Source organism: Mastomys coucha, unplaced genomic scaffold (assembly GCF_008632895.1).
Source record: "Mastomys coucha isolate ucsf_1 unplaced genomic scaffold, UCSF_Mcou_1 pScaffold6, whole genome shotgun sequence".
NCBI lineage: Eukaryota > Metazoa > Chordata > Mammalia > Rodentia > Muridae > Mastomys > Mastomys coucha.
The window spans coordinates 130,978,783-130,996,238 of record NW_022196912.1 but is presented as its reverse complement, the minus strand read 5'-3'; the positions used below and the strand labels follow the sequence as shown (position 1 = coordinate 130,996,238).

Sequence of the window (17,456 nt, the reverse complement as noted above, 5' to 3'; positions counted from 1 at the left end):
GCTAAATGACATTACATTGTAAGCCTATACTGCACTGTTTACACCCCTCTGCTCATGGGTATAAGTCCTCTATGTGTAGTAGGTCCCCATGTGCAGTAGATCTCTATGTGCACACTAGTAACTCCACCTTTGTTAGTGTGAGTTGTTTTTACTTCAAACATCGATGCATGGATGTTTGAATATCTGTTTTCACTTCTGTCTGGTGTGTTCATAGGAGTAGACTTGCTGGGTCATATGGTAGTTTTATTCATGACTTTTTGAAGAATTGCTAGATTGGTTTTCACACTGGTGGTGTCATATATATATATATGTATATGTATATGTCATATATGTATGTATATGTCATATATGTATGTATATGTATATGACACCACCAGTGGTGGTGCTTAGTCTACCTCATTCCTTCTCATACCCTGCCTACAGTCTACTCTGTAGTAACACTGAGGTCCTCTCTCTCTCTCTCTCTCTCTCTCTCTCTCTCTCTATATATATATATATATATATATATGTATATATATACACATATATATGTATATATATGTATATGTACATGTATATATATGTATATGTACATATATGTATATATGTACATATACATATATATGTATATATATGTATATGTATAGTATATATATTATATTATATATAACTATATACACATATAACTATATACATACATATATAACTACATATATTTTTAAACAGGATAAAATGCAACAATGCATTATTACAAGTGCTCTCTGACCAGAAAGGGTACAGAGAGCTACTGTGTATTGAATCATTCTGTATTATATGAAACTATTCTTAAGGTGCTAGATTTGGCAAGGTGGCAAACTGAGCAGACAGTTGCAGAACAATGGGGAAAGACAAAATAACTACAGTAGCATCTGCTACAAAGATCATTGCATTTACTTAGTTTTCACATTTTTTTCCTCCAATATACATTGGGGGATAGTGCATATTTGGAGGTCAGAGGACAACTTTCACAATTTGGTTCTCTACCTCTACCATGTGGGTCCTGTGGTGACACTTTATCCTCTAACCTATCTCACTGCCCCAGTAATCCTTCTTAAAAGATGATTTTAGGTGTTCTTTGAGTCAGATCTTGGACCTTGCCATGTATTTCACAGAGAAGCCAGTTATGACATAATTCATCAATGAGAGGAATTATCCATTTCCTCCAGGATTTTTGGTGTGAATTTATGAACATTTGACTCCCTCAACATTTGATTATATTGAAAATATTAGACTTTCAGTGTTACAGAAGCAGGCTACTGATAGGCTAATTAGGAGAAGATAAGTTGAGGTATAACTTTAACTGAATAACTTGATCAGTTTGGGACTTCTCTCTGTCTCTCTCTGTCTTTCTCTTTCTCTCTCTCTTATCTATCTACCCTATCTATCTATCTATATGTCTGTCTATCGCTATCTATCTACATGTCTATCTATCTATCTATCTATCTATCTATCTATCTATCTATCTATCTATCTATCTATCTATCTATCTAATATGCCTGTGTTCCTGAGAGTTTCAGTGTCATTCCAAGATCATGGGCCTTTACCTCCAGAAAGGATGCCTCTGTGCTGTAAAGCTCTATGTGCAGTAGGCCTGTATGAGCAATAGTCCTCTATGTGCAGTAGGCCTGTATATGCAGTAAAGCTTTATGTGCAGCAGGCCTCTATGTGCAGTAGGCCTCTATGTGCTGTAGGCTTCTATATGCAGTAGGTCTCTACTTGCCGCACTCCTTCAGTCTGTTCTCTCCCTGGCATTTCTGTTCTCATTTTAATCCAGTCCTTATTATCTCCCAACCCAGATAACAGTAGATAATAACTGCTTAGTCTACCTCATTCCTCCTCATACCCTGCCTAAAATCTACTCTGAAGTAACACTGAGGTTCTAATCACAGGTCTTATCAACCCCATCTCTCCCAGCCCTCATCCATTGTGCTTCACATTCACTTACCTCCTTCCTGAGTTTGTTCCTCTCCATTAGACTTTTGAAACTATCTGATCTTTCTGTTTTTAAGAAAATGTATTTGTATCAAGTTAAAGGTTCTTTAGAATCTCCAAACCCATGGCAGGTCTGCCATGTTTAGGGAAGGTGAAGAGCCTGAGCTGTCCCTGTAACCTCCCTTAGCTTCCTGGCCATGGCTTCTGATGAGATGCTGAGCAATACTGAATTTGGGTTGTATACTTGTTACTGTTTGAGATATGGCCACACATACACCAGTTGAACCTCTAACTTGCTATGTTGCTAAGGTTCATCGTGAATTTATTTCATCCCCATTCCTGGCCTCTATCTCCTGAGTCATTGGGATTATAGGCAAACAACATCATGCTAAGGATAGGACATAGAACCACATGATGCAGGATTTTGATGAGGGGAAGCAAAAGATAGGCAACATGTTTTAGATCACAAATCTGTTGGTCCCTGAGTTGGAGGGATTCCTGTCAGGACACTATATTGCTTTATAACTGTGTTTACCTTTGACTGGTTGGCTTGCTAAGGAACATTAGTACAGTGTGCCATCTGAAGTAGCTCTGTCCATGCCTTTTTTTCATTTTCTTTTAGAGTCTCTATGCTAATTAAAGTGTGTAACCTCTGGATGTCCTCAAATGTTCTGCATGTACCTAGCACAGTGCCTTCCTCATAATCTACAGTTAACAGATTGTTCATCAGAGGGTTTCAAAGTAGTTTGTAGAGCCTTTGAATTTTACAGTTCAGCTCAACAAGTAATGTCCATGTCATGGTGTGTGGCTTTGTATAACAAAACAAGTTCAGACACAGGCATGCTTCTCCATGGCAACTACACATCATGGCTCTTCAGAAAAAAAGAAAAAGTCACTTGCTTTTTACCTGTTTGCACTGTAGGCAGGGAAGGCAAAGTGGAGGTGGTACCTCAACTGTTTATGCTGGTTTTGTTTAGCATCAAGTAGGGATTGACCTTCCCTTCCCCTTTGCATCCTAAATTCCTCCAAAAATTACTCCTTGCCAAACATGGAAAAACTTTAATGCTAAAGCTCACCATCATGAGCCAGCTCATACCCTGTAAGTCATAAGAGGAAAAAAACAGAGTCATACTGTAGCTTTTCCCTACATAAACCAAAGTTTCAAAGCAAGATTTTTTTTGTTGTTGTTAATTTTTTAAAATAAACTTACTAAATTGCTAAAGATACCTGACTTACGTTTTTGGTTTTTAGAAACCAGTAAACTTATGCCCAGTGTACATGCATGCATGTGTATGTGTGTGTGTATGTATGTGTATGTGTGTGTATGTGTATGTATGTATGTATGTGTGTGTATGTATGTATGTGTATATGTGTATGTATGTATATGTGTGTGTACACTTGTATATCTTGTATATGTATATGTTTGGGTACACATCTGCATATCTTTTCACATGCATGTATATATGTATATATATATATATGTGTGGGTACACATCTGCATATCTTTTCACATGCATGTGGAAGTCACATTTTAATGATGCATATTTTCCTTAATTACATTTTTTGAGAGACGGTCTCTCACTGAAGCTAAAGTTCAGTTATTTAGCTAGCTAGCTAGCAAGCCCCAGGAATTCTCCTAATCTTAGGGACCTCCCCCTTGCAAACTCCCAGGATTACAGGTCCATGTTGTCATAACTAGCTAAAAATCAGAACTCAGCAGCTTGCCCAGCAAGCACTTCACTGACTGAGCAACCCCCTTCCCCCAAACTAGTTAATTTTATTCCCATAACAGTAGAGTGATTTGGAGAAGTATTTTTGAAAGATTTTTGCCAATTCTAACAGGAAAGCAACTCTGGTAACTAAGGGAGATACCCTGACTCTAACCCCCTTTTATCACTGCACTATAGTCTTGTTTTACTTACACAGCTTATTTCTAAAAGCAGTCCTGGATCAGATTAAAGAAATAAGAATTTTTGACCTTATATGGTTGAGTTGTTTCAGGAACTGAAGTAATGTCCATTGCATCTTTGCACAGGAATTACCTGAAAGATGGGAAACCACCAAGAAGATTGCAGCCATGGTCAGACATGAGGTCTCGCCACTCCAAAATGCAGAGGTCACTCTTATACGGAAAAAATGTACTTTGTTTGATGTGAGTTGGTTACTGGGTTTGTGTTTGTTTATTTTAAGGAAAGCTTGACAATGATAATTAAAGTTATCTGATTGATATTCACTTTTGTGCCCTGATCAGGAAAAGCAAGCAGAATTCAGAGAGAAATTCAGGCGCTACGCCCCTCTTGGGTTTAAGGCAGAGAATCCATACTCACTGCTTGATAAGGTAATTCATCTTCACCTGTATCATGTGCATGACAGTAGCCATACTAGAAATGGAGTTTTCTTTTTCCTACATCAGATTATTTTAAATTGTGTTTCCTCCAAATACCACCATAATCACACAAGTGAAAATGACACAGAGAACAGTGTGAACTCCTACCATATGCCAAGAATGCTATCAAGCCAGCCTTGGTGGCACAGGCCTAGAATCCTGGCTGTTTGTGAGACTGAGGCAGGATCACAAAATCCAAGGCTCATATAGATACAGAGTGACTTTAAGGCTGGTCTGAATAAGTTGGTTATATCTAATCTCAAAATGAAAAGGTAGAATGTGGCTATAGATTGGTATAGAGGGAGCTTACCTAATTTCTTGGGGAGGCCTTGAGTTCAATTTCTTTCTTTTCTTTCTTTTGTTTTTTTGTAAAGATTTATTTATTATTATATGTAAGTACACTGTTGCTGTCTTCAGACACACCAGAGGAGGGCATCAGATCTCATTACGGGTGGTTGTGAGCCACCATGTGGTTGCTGGGATTTGAACTCAGGACCTTTGGAAGAACAGTCAGTTCTCTTACCTGCTGAGCCATCTCACCAGCCCTTGAGTTCAATTTCTAATAAACATATGAGCAGACAAATGCGTGTGTGCTGATGGACAGGTTCACATACACACACACATGCACACACACACAAGGTAAAGAGGAGATTAGAAAAAGAACTTTTAAAAGCATATTACATTTTAATTACCACTATAGATCTATGAGATAGTTTCAGCCTTTCTCCTTTTAGATGAAGAAAATCAGCATATAGTTTTCTGATTTCACTTCATACATTTCAGAAGTGGGATTATAGTTTTGGCTATCTAAATCACTTTAAAGAAATTATCAATTCTAACATTGATGCTGCTTCCAAAGTGATCATTTTCTCCTGTGTTTTCTAGTGTAGAGATTGGTGCAGGGCCTTTGCATACTACTCAGTAAATGTTCAACCAATGAACTTCACCACCTCCAATCACCCACTGAATATTGCTGTAATCACAGGAAAGCTCATAAGCCTGGTGTAAATATTGCTGAGTCATACAATGTTTGTTTGTTTTTCATGAGTTACTTTATTATAAGAATTAACTTAAATCCACATATGATTCATGGGAGAATTGATTCTATGTGTTAGAAAAATACTTCAGGATCTTAACCTGGCAGTCCAAATGGTACGAAAATGGCCCCTTGAGGGTGAGAATGTTTCTCTTTGGGCGCTGTTACCCTTCTGGGTTCTCCTCTGGGCTCTATCTTCATGCTTGGTATAATGCTTTCCCTTGGAATGGTGTCCAAATTGACATAGCTCTTATCCCATTTTCCAAATGGCTTTGAATTGAAACTTAGCTGCTTTTAACCCTGTTCAGAAAACACTGATCTGTAGCCTTCTCTTCCATTTGGCTGAAGAACATAAGTTTATATTCATTGAAAAGGAGTGAGTTAGCATATGTTAATAAAGGATTGTTAAAAGACTATATCTAAATTCCAGGTGGTTTGAACAGATTGTGGATGGAAAAATGTTTTGTTTTGTTTTGTTTTGTTTTTTTTACTTGACTCACCAATATGCTGTCTGCAAACATTTATGACAGATATGTATTGAATCTCACCATTTCCACACATGCTGTAGCAGCTTATAGTTGCATCTTTAAAAGTGAGAGGTATCCACAAACCACAAGAAACTCAAGAAAAAGGAAGACCAAAGTGTGGACACTTCATTCCTTCTTAAAAGAGGGAACAAAATACCCATGGAAGGAGTTGTAGAGACAAACTATGAAGCAGAGACTAAAGGAAGGGCAATTCAGAGATTGCTCCACCTGGGAATCCTTCTCATACGCAATCATCAAATCCAGACACTATGGTGGATGCCAGCAAGTGCTGGATGACAGGAGCCTGATATAGCTGTCTCCTGAGAGGCTCTGACAGTACCCAACTAATACAGAACTAGAGGCTCACAGCCATCCATTAGACTGAGTACAGGGTCCCCAGTGAAGGAGCTAGAGAAAGGACCCAAGGAACTGAAGAGCTTACAGTCCCTTAGGATGAATAATATGAACTACCTAGTACCCTCAGAGCTCCCAGGGACTAAACCATCAACCAAAGAGTACACATGGTGGGACTAATGGCTCCAGCAGCATATGTATAGCAGAGGATGGCCAAGTCGGTCATCAATGGGAGGAGAGGCCCTTGGCCCAGTGAAAGTTCTATGCCCCATTGTAGGGGAATGCCAGGGCCAGTAAGCAGGAGAGGGTGGGGAAGTGAGCAGGAGAGTGGGGAGGGAACAGGGGTTTGTTTTTGTTTTTGTTTTTATTTTATTTTATTTTTTATTTTTAGAGGGGAACCTGGGAAAGGAGATATTGTATGACATGTAAATAAAGAAATGGAGCTGAGTTACCTTCCTCTTGTCATTCTCTGGGTGGTTTTGTTTGGCTTGTAAATCCAGTACTTTGAGAATGAGGTTCAACCAGAGGCATGGGTATTCTTGTTCTGCAGTGACACTGGATGATTATACTCCAGTCATTTAACCCCACAAATGGAAGCCACTGACCTTCCAGGAACAAGGCGGGTGATGTACTATGATAGAGTCCTTCATTCCTTCTTCCTCCCTTCTTCCCTCCATCTCTTTTCTCTTTCCTTCCTTCCTCCCTTCCTTCCTTCCTTTCTTCCTTCCTTCCACTCTTTCTTTGTGTGTAAGATTCCATAGTAAATTGCTGGGGTTTGTTCAGAGCTAAAGATGGGGTGCACAAAATAGGGGAATTATTCAAGATAAAAGGGTGTTGGCTTTTGAGAGCATGCAGACTGTGAAAAGTCCTCTTTGTGTAAAAGATGTTGGATGCATCACAGATGCACAATTGTACATTTGGTGCTGTGCTCAGAAGTGAGAGAAACCTTTTGTCAGCAAGATAGAGTATTTGAAAGGAGGTTGAAAGTAGAAGCAGATGCCAAAGCTATGTTGCTGTAGGGACTCATGAACATACCAGAATATACTGGAAGCCTACAGTTTTGAGATGGACACCTTTGCCACAAGTAGATTCTTATATCAGAACAGCTGGTCACAGGCTGAAGGTCACTGAGATAGATCTGAGAAAGTGTATCCAAAGTCTACAACCTATATGGGGAGCCTCTGAGGTTCCTGTTGACCTTTGCTAGGCCTCAGAGTAAGATGAAGGAAGAGGAAATAAGATCCTCTGGGAATCTATGATATGAGCCTATTGTCGGAAGCACCAGAGGTTCTCTTTATTCTGACCAGGGATTAAGGAATTTCCAAGGCCAGGAAACAGAAGTGGCCATAAGTAGCTCTTTTTAGAACCCAATAGAAGACAAGTCAAATCTCTGGAAAACATGGTCCCAAGATCTAGCATCCTCATGGGAGCAACAAACAACATTAGTCAGATCCTAGGATACCAGTGAGCAGTAAACAATGTGTCACCATCATACCTGAGAGTCAGCAGGAGCTCCAGATGCAGAACCATGTAAAGATCTTCAGATACTAGAAGAAAAAAAATGAGCACGCTGAAAAAGAAATGAACAGCATTCAGTTTTCAGTCTATCAAAAATGTTCAGTTGTCTCGAAAAACCAAAAAAAAAAAAAAAAAAAAATGTTCAGTTGAATCTGGAAAAGTACCAGTTACTTAAGGAAATGGAAATCACAGTTGCCTAAGACATACAACTCAGTAGATAGGAAAACGAGCTAGTTATGGTTGGGGGGAAAAAAAGATAAAGTACATGCTATTTTGGAAGAAATGACTCAGGATACAGAAAATAGATTTAAGGAAATAGGGAACAGAGAAGAAATAAAGGGGGAGAAATGCTAATGTACCTAACTCCTATGTCCTAGAAAACAGAATAAACAAAATTGATAGATAGTTCGAGGTTTTTCAAGAACTGGATAGAGCATGAATCCATGGCTTCAAGAAGTTGAGTGAATCCCAGTCGGGAATAAGTGAAAGTCTGTCTAGCTTCATCAAAGTGAACCTAAGAATGCCAAAAGTGACCAGATAAAACCAAACAGAATTAGTTAGTAGTGTCGAGAAGGCAAGAACATCCCTCAGCCACAACAGAAACCAGAGGCCTCTGGCAACACCTTCCAAATCCTGAGTAGAAATAAAATCCAGGAATGCTGGATTGTGTAACATTGGGTTGAACACAGTGCCCATAGAGCCTTTGTCTCCAGAAAAGGAGACAGCAAAGTGAAATGTCCCTTCAGAACAGAGCCACTTGCCACCAGACCTCGATAGGAATGACCAGAGTGATGAATGCACTGCCAATGGTCTGGGGACAAGTACATAAAGAACTCATGGCCACAGAGCATACTAACACAGGACTAGAAAACTTGAGCACAAAATACATACCTTTTCCATGAAGTTTTTTTTTTCCAGAAATAATAAGTCTACATGGTGTTTTTCTCATCATTGTAATAAAATATCTTGGCAGGATTAATTTAAGGAGGGGTTTGTTTTGGTTCACAGTCTGACAGTCCATAGTAGCCGTCACACTGGCAGGAGTATGAGGCAGCTGGTCTTGGTGCATTGGCAAACACAGCGGTGCTGATTCTGCTGACTCAGGTCATATTCTCCTTTTCATTCAGCCCATGGAATGGTGCCATCCACATTCAGGGTAGGTCTTTTTACCACAGCCCAATCTAGCAACTCAAGCCCAGAGGTTTGTCTTCTAGTTAGTTGATTATGATCTTATCAAGTTGACAATACATCATGGTGACATAAGTACTAGTCAGCAGGAAGAGAAAAAAAAGTAATGATTAGAAAAAAAAATAAGTAGCTATTTGTGGCTCGTTCACGTTGTGTTTGTTAGGTATTAAAGATAATCTAGAGGGTTTTTAAGTACACAGGAGGATGCACAGGTCAGGTCTTAGGGTTTTCCTGCTATGAACAGACACTATGACCAAGGCAAGTCTTATAAAGGACAACATTTAATTGGGGCTGACTTACAAGTTCAGAGGTTCAGTCCAGTATCATCGAGGTGGGAGCATGACAGTATCTAGCCAGGCAAGATGCAGGCAGAGCTGAGAGTTCTACATGTTCATCTGAAGGCTGCTAATGGAAGACTGACTTCCAGGCAGCTAGGATGAGGGTCATAAGCCCATGCCCACAGTGACACACCTACTCCAACAAGGCCATACCTCCTAACAGTGCCATTCCCTGGGCCAAGTATATACAAACCATCACAGGTCATATGCAAATGTGGTGCTATTTTAGATAGGGGACTAAGTGTACTTGGATTTGAGTACCTAAGGCAAGGTCTTAGAATCTCTTATAGATTTGGAGGCACAAACATACTATATAACTGGCTAATGGCAATGTTCTGGCATTTAAAAATCTCTAAGAGTATATTAAGGTGTTCTTACCACACACCCCAAAACAAAGTGAATACATATGTTAAGAAGATGCATATTTTAAAGCATTTCCATGATAAGCACATAAATATTTGCTTGTCAAAAAGGGTTAAAATTGGTAGAACATTAAAAGATCCATCATTGTTTTTTAATGTTAAAAAGCAAAAGGAAGAAAACTAAAGAAATTCTGTTGTTGGACCTTGGGAGGAGGACAGAGGGAAATGTGAAAGAGAAGGCAAAACTTTGCTTGCAAAGTTAGCCACTTTGTGTCAAGTTGCAACCTGAGCACAAGAAGAGAGGTTGCATATGGAGTGAGCGTTGCTGATGCAGCAGCAGGAAGGGCAAAGAGATGACTATGGGTGGCTGCACTTCCTTTCAGCTTTCCTGTGTCCTTCAGTCTTCACATTGAGAACACGCTGTCCTGTTGATAGAAAGTAAAAGAGTTGTTCATCAAAAGGAGGAAAACAAACTAGTTTCCGTTAGATGCAAAACATTACTTTTTCTATGTGACAGGATAGTAGGTGAACCTTGGCAAAGGCGATTATTAGGTAAAATTTGAATACAGGTGTGTGTGAATGAATTTACTGTGGATGTTCTTGGGCATATGCATTCTTGAGTGTGTCCTGTACTATTGATCATTCGCAAAGGCATTTGAAAGTTGGAGAAGTCCCTTCCTTCCTGCCTGCCTGCTTACCTGCTTCCTTCCTTCCTTCCCTCCCTCCCTCCCTCCCTCTTTTCCTCCTTCCTTCCTTCCTTTCTTCCTTCCTTCCTTCTTTCCTTCCTTCCTTCCTTCCTTCCTACCTAGTGTCTTACTCTGTGGTCCAGGCTGGCTTTGAACTCTCATTGATCTCAGTCTCCTGCATGCTGGGATCATAAGCTTGATGGACTACTTACAGATAGAGGATTTTCTTTCATCCTTTCCTTTTTCTGTTTCCTTTCTCTTTCTTTCTTTCTTTCTTTCTTTCTTTCTTTCTTTCTTTCTTTCTTTCTTTCTTTCTTTCTTCCTTTCTTCCTTTCTTTTCTTTTCTTTCTTCCTTTTGGTAGTGGTTTTGTTAAACTAAGAAATCAAGGAGAAGAGGAAGTTGGAATGGGAGGAAGACTTGCATGAGGGGATACTGGGAGGAGAGGAAGGGCTGATATTGGTTTGTAAAGTAAATAAACAAATATCTTTTTTTAAAAAGTTAGTTCCTGACATGGAACTTCCCTTGTCCTTGAGCAAAGTCCCACCTGCATAACGAAACTAAGACATCTAAAGCCTTCTGCACTCCAGTTTACCAATAATTACATTGCAGAGTTTTCATTTAAATTTTCTTTTGAGGCTCAGTTTGAATACTGCAGTAGCAGAACCAGGCATGCTGGCTTCAGTGTGCACATGTGTTTTCTCCTCAGGCAAATCAGGAGCTTGAGGCTCTGGAGGAAGAGATGGAGCAGATGCAAAACTGTGCACAGCTCTTTGAGGTGGCTCTTCCGGAGTACAAACAAATGAAGCAGTGCCGCCAAGAAATCCACCTGCTCAAAGGGCTCTGGGATGTCATCATTTATGTTAGGGTAAGATGGATTTCTGGGCAGCATGGTCTTCCTTAGTAAGAATTTTGAGTAAACATGCAACTTTATTCTCTCTATTTGGGTTTTATAATTTAACATATATCCAGATCAGATTTCACTCCAGACCCCTATCCCCAGGATCAAAGTTCATAGATCTCTGGTTTTTCTTTTTTAAGATTTATTTATTTATTTTATGTCTGTGAGTATACTGTAGCTGTACAGATGGTTGTGAGCCTTCATGTGGTTGTTGGGAATTGAATTTTTAGGACCTCTGCTCGCTCTGGTCAACCCCACTCACTCCACTCAGTCCCTGCTAGCTCTGGCCCAAAGATTTATTTATTATTATATATAAGTGCACTGTAGCTATCTTCTGACACACTTGTCAGATCTCATTACAGGTAGTTGTGAGCCACCATGTAGTTGCTGGAATTTGAACTCAGGACCTTCAGAAGAGCAGTCAGTGCTCTTACCAGCTGAACCATCTCGCCAGCCCCATAGAGCTCTGTTAATGAATGAATCTGTTCAACTACCAGCTGTTTCTATCTTTATTTAGTTCAGAGCAAAACCTTGTATAATGAGCTGGCTACCTCGGATCCTTGGCGGTATTACATAAAATATGAATTTAAAATTAACATATAAATCTGTGTTAACTATATGGTTGGCTGTGAATACAAACTCACACAGACACCCTGTCTGCATTTTTTAGATCTGTATATAAACTGACACTTACTGAAAATATTTAATTTGCTTGTGATTAATACTAAAAGGTTATATATAAAGGGTTTGAAAAATATACATCCTGCATAAACTCCTTAAGTCAGTTGAAAGCCATGTAGAGATATATTAACAAGATGTGCAATATAAATAAATATATAAAATATGACCAAAACTGGTTAATCAGATTTTTGTAAAAATAAAGACTTTTGGTGGCAGCCTATATTATATTGCATGTAGAATTTAGAAACCTATTATTCAGTAATATGCTTATCAATTTATTCAAGCTATGCAGGATGAAATGATGGTGACTACATGGAATTTATTACTGCTACTAGAAATTAATATATTATGATATTTTAGCCTTAAGCCTGACACATTTTGACAATTCTTTTGTTTTAGTGATGAGGAAGTTTTGACAAGTGTAGTTAATATTTTTAAAAAATTGTCTTTCCACTAGCTGAGAGAGTCCCTGAATGCTACCAGTTTGTATATTTTGCTGTGTAGGCCCATTTTCACCAAACGTTGACACTTTTATCTCCTTGTGCATTTTCAGAGAAGCATTGATAATTGGACTGAATCCCAGTGGAGACAGATTAACGTGGAACAGATGGACCTGGAGCTCAGAAGGTTTGCCAAGGCAAGTTGCATAACTGCCGGGCAGAGCAATTTATCTTTCTCAGCGCTCTCCTTCCATCTTCCCCGGCTTACTATCCGGTGCATGGGGCTCTATTTCCTTATTAACTTCACATGGAATAATACAAGATAGTATTTTTCTCACTCTCAGTCAGTTGTACATCTCCTTAGGCCTGCCTCCTGTGAATGGGTTGATACAAGCATATTAGAGCATGCTTTTAAGGGCTAGTGGGTATATGGAAGACGGCCCTGACCACCAGTTTGCACAGCCATCTAGAGTAAAAAGGGAGACTGTGGGCATCAGGGCATCAGCATAGGGCAGTTTAGGAGCTGAGCCTCTGTTTCTTTCTTTAGCAACCACGGTATTTTGTACCTGAGAAGGCACCTGTTGGCTTGGCTCTTGGGTTCACATCTGGACTTGCATGAACTATTACGACCTTTGCCATTGGTGATTACTCCAGAGGGTTATACATACACGGAGCATTGCTTCCATGAACTTACTGCCTTGAATAGTCCTCATAGCTGCCCATGCCCTGAAGAGAGCAAAAATTCTTAGAGAAGGTCAAAGGCCGCAACAGCGAAGGAGAGTTTAAAATGTCGGGCCCTTCTGGCAGGGATGGGCTGGAAGACTCACCAGCTTCAGAGGCTCCTGAGCAAAGTCTGGACAACATAAAGAAAGGAAGAAAGGGGGCAGAGGGGGCGAGCAGGTGAAGAAGGGGCAGAGGGAGCGAGCAGGTGAAGAAGGGGCAGAGGGGGCGAGCAGGTGAAGAAGGGGCAGAGGGGGCGAGCAGGTGGGCTCTTTGCTTTCTGCCTTCCTTGCAGTGTCCTTGCCTCAGGCTGAGTTCTGTGCCCAGCTTGTTCTCTCTTATTGTCCCAGACTCAAATATATGTTGATCCTGATCCTGGTGACAACCCCACTTCCACTGTTAGCCTTTATTTTTTAAAGTAATCAGCACAATCATTTACCCAGTTTTATGAGTTTTTGTCATTGTTCCTTGGGCCAGGTTGAAAGCTGAGTGGAGACTATTTAAAACATCTTTAGAACATACAGTAGTTAAGTTCCATGAAAAAAGATACAAACAACCAGCATTTCAAGGGTCCATCCAGATGAGCTAAATATTCCAGGGCAGCATCGTTAACTTGATTTTACTTGTGTCACTAGAGAAAGCAAGGTTTTGTGCATGCCTGTACCTTTCTGAATGTGATTTTCCATGGGATATCAGTTAGCTCTGTTGTTTAAGAAACTCTGGAACCTAGGCACCTTGTTCGTAGTAAATTCCTAATTTGGAGTGAGTAGAGGCCTTTGCATTTCTCTAAGGTAGTCCATAGTCTAGAATAGTGGTTCTCAGCCTTATTATCGCTGTGACCTTTTAATATACTTCCTCATGTTGTATTGACCTCTAACCATTCTCATTGCTAGTGCATAACTGTAATTTTGCTACTGCCATGAATTATAATGTACATATCTGTGATTTCCAGTGGTCTTATGTGACCCTCATGAAAGAGTCATTCATCCCCAAAGAAGTATAACCCACAGGTTGAAACCATTGATCTAGAGGATCTAATGCTCTCTCTTTCTTTTATTTTTGTTATTGTTTAAAGACAATAGTAGTTTAAAAAAATGTTTATTGTGTATAACCCAGGCTGGCCTTTTATTTAGCTTCACTGTTTTTCTTAATCCATGGATGGAGAAAGGTCTATGTATCCTCCCAAAGGAGATAAATTATGTGTGTAATATTGTTATGTATAGGAATCTGGGCCTTTCTCTTACATTTTTTCAGGAAATTTGGTCACTGGACAAAGCCGTCCGTGTCTGGGATGCTTATTCAGGGCTGGAGGGCACTGTGAAGGACATGATGACCTCCCTGAGAGCCATTGCAGAGTTGCAGAACCCTGCCCTCAGGGACAGGCATTGGCAGCAGCTGATGAAGGCCATTGGGGTGCGTACTGGGGTCACCTTCACGGGGTAGTAACTACTTAAGGTGTCACTCCTAGCTTGCCTCCTTTGAGGTACGGTGGGACATTTCAGGAAGCCTCGGATCATATGCATGAGGTTAGGTTCCTAGAACAATGAATGCCCAGCACCCAAGGAGCCCTCTGCTCATCCGGAGGATCAAAGAATGACTGGCAGCCAAGAAGCTCACTCCCTCATCCCCTTTATATCCTACTGGATGTGTGACCTCAAGAAAGTCGCTTCTATAATCTGGGTTTATTTTTACTTTTATCGTGGAATGAATTCTGCCTGTTTCCAGAGAGGACAACAGCCTCCCAATAGTGCTGTCCTCACAGGACTACAATAGAGATGGTTTTTCTGCAGACACCTAGCTGGACCCCTTAGCATTTGTAAAGGACACGAGGTGACTTCAGGATATAGGAAGAAGCAAATGCTTGTTAACCAAATCCTGGGTGAAGGGATGTGGGGAGAAGGATAGAGATGAATGTTGAGTTCTTTCACACGATAAACCCAAATAACAGCACAAGTAAGGGTAGTTTTTACCAAGCCACTAGGATTAAATTAGTGGTGAAACTAGGTCATGTCACGAGCAATTGGAAATTATGTTCTGTGGACGGGTGCTTCAGAAAGAAAAGACAAATGGGCTGCCGCCTAGTTCCTGGAGTTTCAAGCAGATTATAATAAATGAAGAGTGGGGGTCTTCTTTATAGGCAAAGGCAATGAAAACGGGTTGAAAATGGAAGGGCATGAAGCAGAAGACAGCCCTGTGTTTGAACATGATGGAGATTGGCCCCCGAGATTCTGCAGATGTGGACTGCAGATGAAGGCTCAGGAGCTGTGTGCTGAGAGGGAATGACTATATTACCACATTTTCAGGAACCACCATTAAATGAAGTCTGCCTCTCTTTCTTCTTCATCAGGTCAGATTCTCAATAAATGACAGCACGACACTGTCAGACTTGCTGTCACTGCAGCTGCATCGGGTAGAAGACGATGTGAGAGACATTGTGGATAAGGCTGTGAAGGAGCTGGGCACAGAGAAGGTACCGTCCTCAGGCACTGGAATCCGCCATGGTGCTGGGCTTGTGCTTCTGAAGAGAAGCCATTTGGATGAGTTCACTGACCTGGGAGTGTGGAAATATTCAAGTTTTTCCTCTGTCACTGAGTGCCTTGGGCAGGATACAGGATTACTCAAAGTCCTAGGACATGCAGCAACAGGAGGGTCAGCCCTGGTGAGGCGGGTAAGGGCCGACTGTGTATTGCTTCCTTAGCAGCAAACAGCACTCTTAAGTGCTGAGTTAACACAGTTGGCCTATCATAATAGTAAGAAATTATTATTTCTGGTGTATAGAAGGGGATACTGAGACATAGGAAGGTAATTAAGCCTGAGATCTGACTAGTATATGTTCAGATATTCATATCTGCCCTTGGTGTGACCTTTTAAACCTTCTCGTACTTGTGTCCCTTCAGGGAGTAGGGATGTAAAACTCAGATCCAATAGAAGAGTATTAGTGTGATACTCGGTCCTTTGCAGTGATGACATTTACAGCCTAGTCTTGTCACCATTAATCATCTAGAGAAAGAAAATGAAGCCAGTCACATTTGAAACATTATTGATGTTAATTTTAATCATTTATAAATACTTATTCATAATTTATAATTAAAATTTATTTATAAATATTAATATTAATACTAAACTTTTTGGAATTCTAAGTCGTGACTGAGACATTAGCCCTAAATTTGCTGTGGACACACTTTAATTAATGGTCCTTCTAATTACTAGGTTATCACTGATGTCAGGCATACCTGGGAAGCCCTGGAATTTTCTTATGAGGCTCACCATAGAGCAGGCACCCCACTGCTGAAGTCCGATGAACAGCTTTTTGAGACTCTAGAGCACAACCAGGTAAAATGGATTTTTTTAATAGTTTTTTTCAAAATCACATACAAAGTCCTATTCATTTGTTTACTGAGCACCTACTCATGCTGGACTCCAGGTGTGGAATCCTTTGGCATTCGAAGTATGAACACCTGCTCTCAGGGGACTTGTAGTTCAGAAAGCAGATGACAAAAAGAAGTCCTCTAGAATACTAAGGAGAGGCAGTCAGACTCTTAGGAGACTAAGAGACAGACAGAATTTCTAGCGGACTTAGGAATAGATAGACTGACTCCTAAGAGACTAAGGAGAGACAGACAGACTCCTAAGAGAATATACCTTTTCTTTCCCCATGGAAGTAAGGAACCGTAACCCTGGAGACACAGGTGTGAACACAGCAGACATGGCTTAAATTATAAAGCTAAAGAGAAGGGCATCTCTTGAGATCTTTGCGAGAATATTAGAGAAGGAAATGACTGTCACCATGATGAGCCATAAGCCTAGAGCCTGGGAGCACTAGAATTCTTTGCCGATTTGGTGTGAACATCACTCTGTAAAGGCAAAACTCAGCCAGAGTCCAACATAAAGGCTCGATGTAGCATGAGGGTTGGGAGGCCATTGTCAGTATCCAGTGAGCTGGATAGAGAGAGAGAGGAGACATGGCCCAGCACCTTGACAGAGGCTGCATTTGCTTAACAACAAAATAGATGGGGAAGGGCAAGAGACTGTGAACAGGAAAATAAGGGAACAGGATGTTGCATAGAAACCAAGGGTGGGATTTTGCTTCAAAGAGGAATTACATATATTAAGCCCTTAGAGTGAAGTAGAACCAGAGGTCACTATGCAGTAAAGTCCTGAGATTTCAATGTGAGCATGTTGAGAAGTGACTGTCACACTGTTGCCTGCAAGTCTCGGTGACAGGATGACTGTAGAGCATAGCAGTTGCCTGAGAGGGAAGAGGAAGTTACTGGAAGTTTTACTTTTTGAGATCTACATGCATACACATCTACATGCAAACCTCCCTCCCTCTATTCCCCCTCCCTCCCTCTTTCCCTCCCTCCCCCCTCC

General features: G+C 40.5%; 1 protein-coding gene across 4 annotated transcripts in view; it reads left to right on the top strand.

Moving 5' to 3' along the window:
- Dnah11 (dynein axonemal heavy chain 11) overlaps nucleotides 1-17,456 on the top strand; it is a 328,931-nt gene that overhangs the window by 57,939 nt on the left and 253,536 nt on the right. For 3 of the 4 annotated variants that reach the window (XM_031357834.1, XM_031357836.1, XM_031357835.1), the window contains exons 1-3: nucleotides 14,453-14,498; nucleotides 15,433-15,555; nucleotides 16,296-16,418. In XM_031357834.1, the coding sequence (XP_031213694.1) occupies nucleotides 14,484-14,498; nucleotides 15,433-15,555; nucleotides 16,296-16,418 (261 nt within the window). In that variant the 5' untranslated portion in view covers nucleotides 14,453-14,483. Of the gene's footprint in view, nucleotides 1-3,985; nucleotides 4,103-4,201; nucleotides 4,289-11,052; nucleotides 11,212-12,478; nucleotides 12,563-14,339; nucleotides 14,499-15,432; nucleotides 15,556-16,295; nucleotides 16,419-17,456 lie in introns of those variants that run through there. The other variant, XM_031357847.1, reaches the window with a different exon arrangement.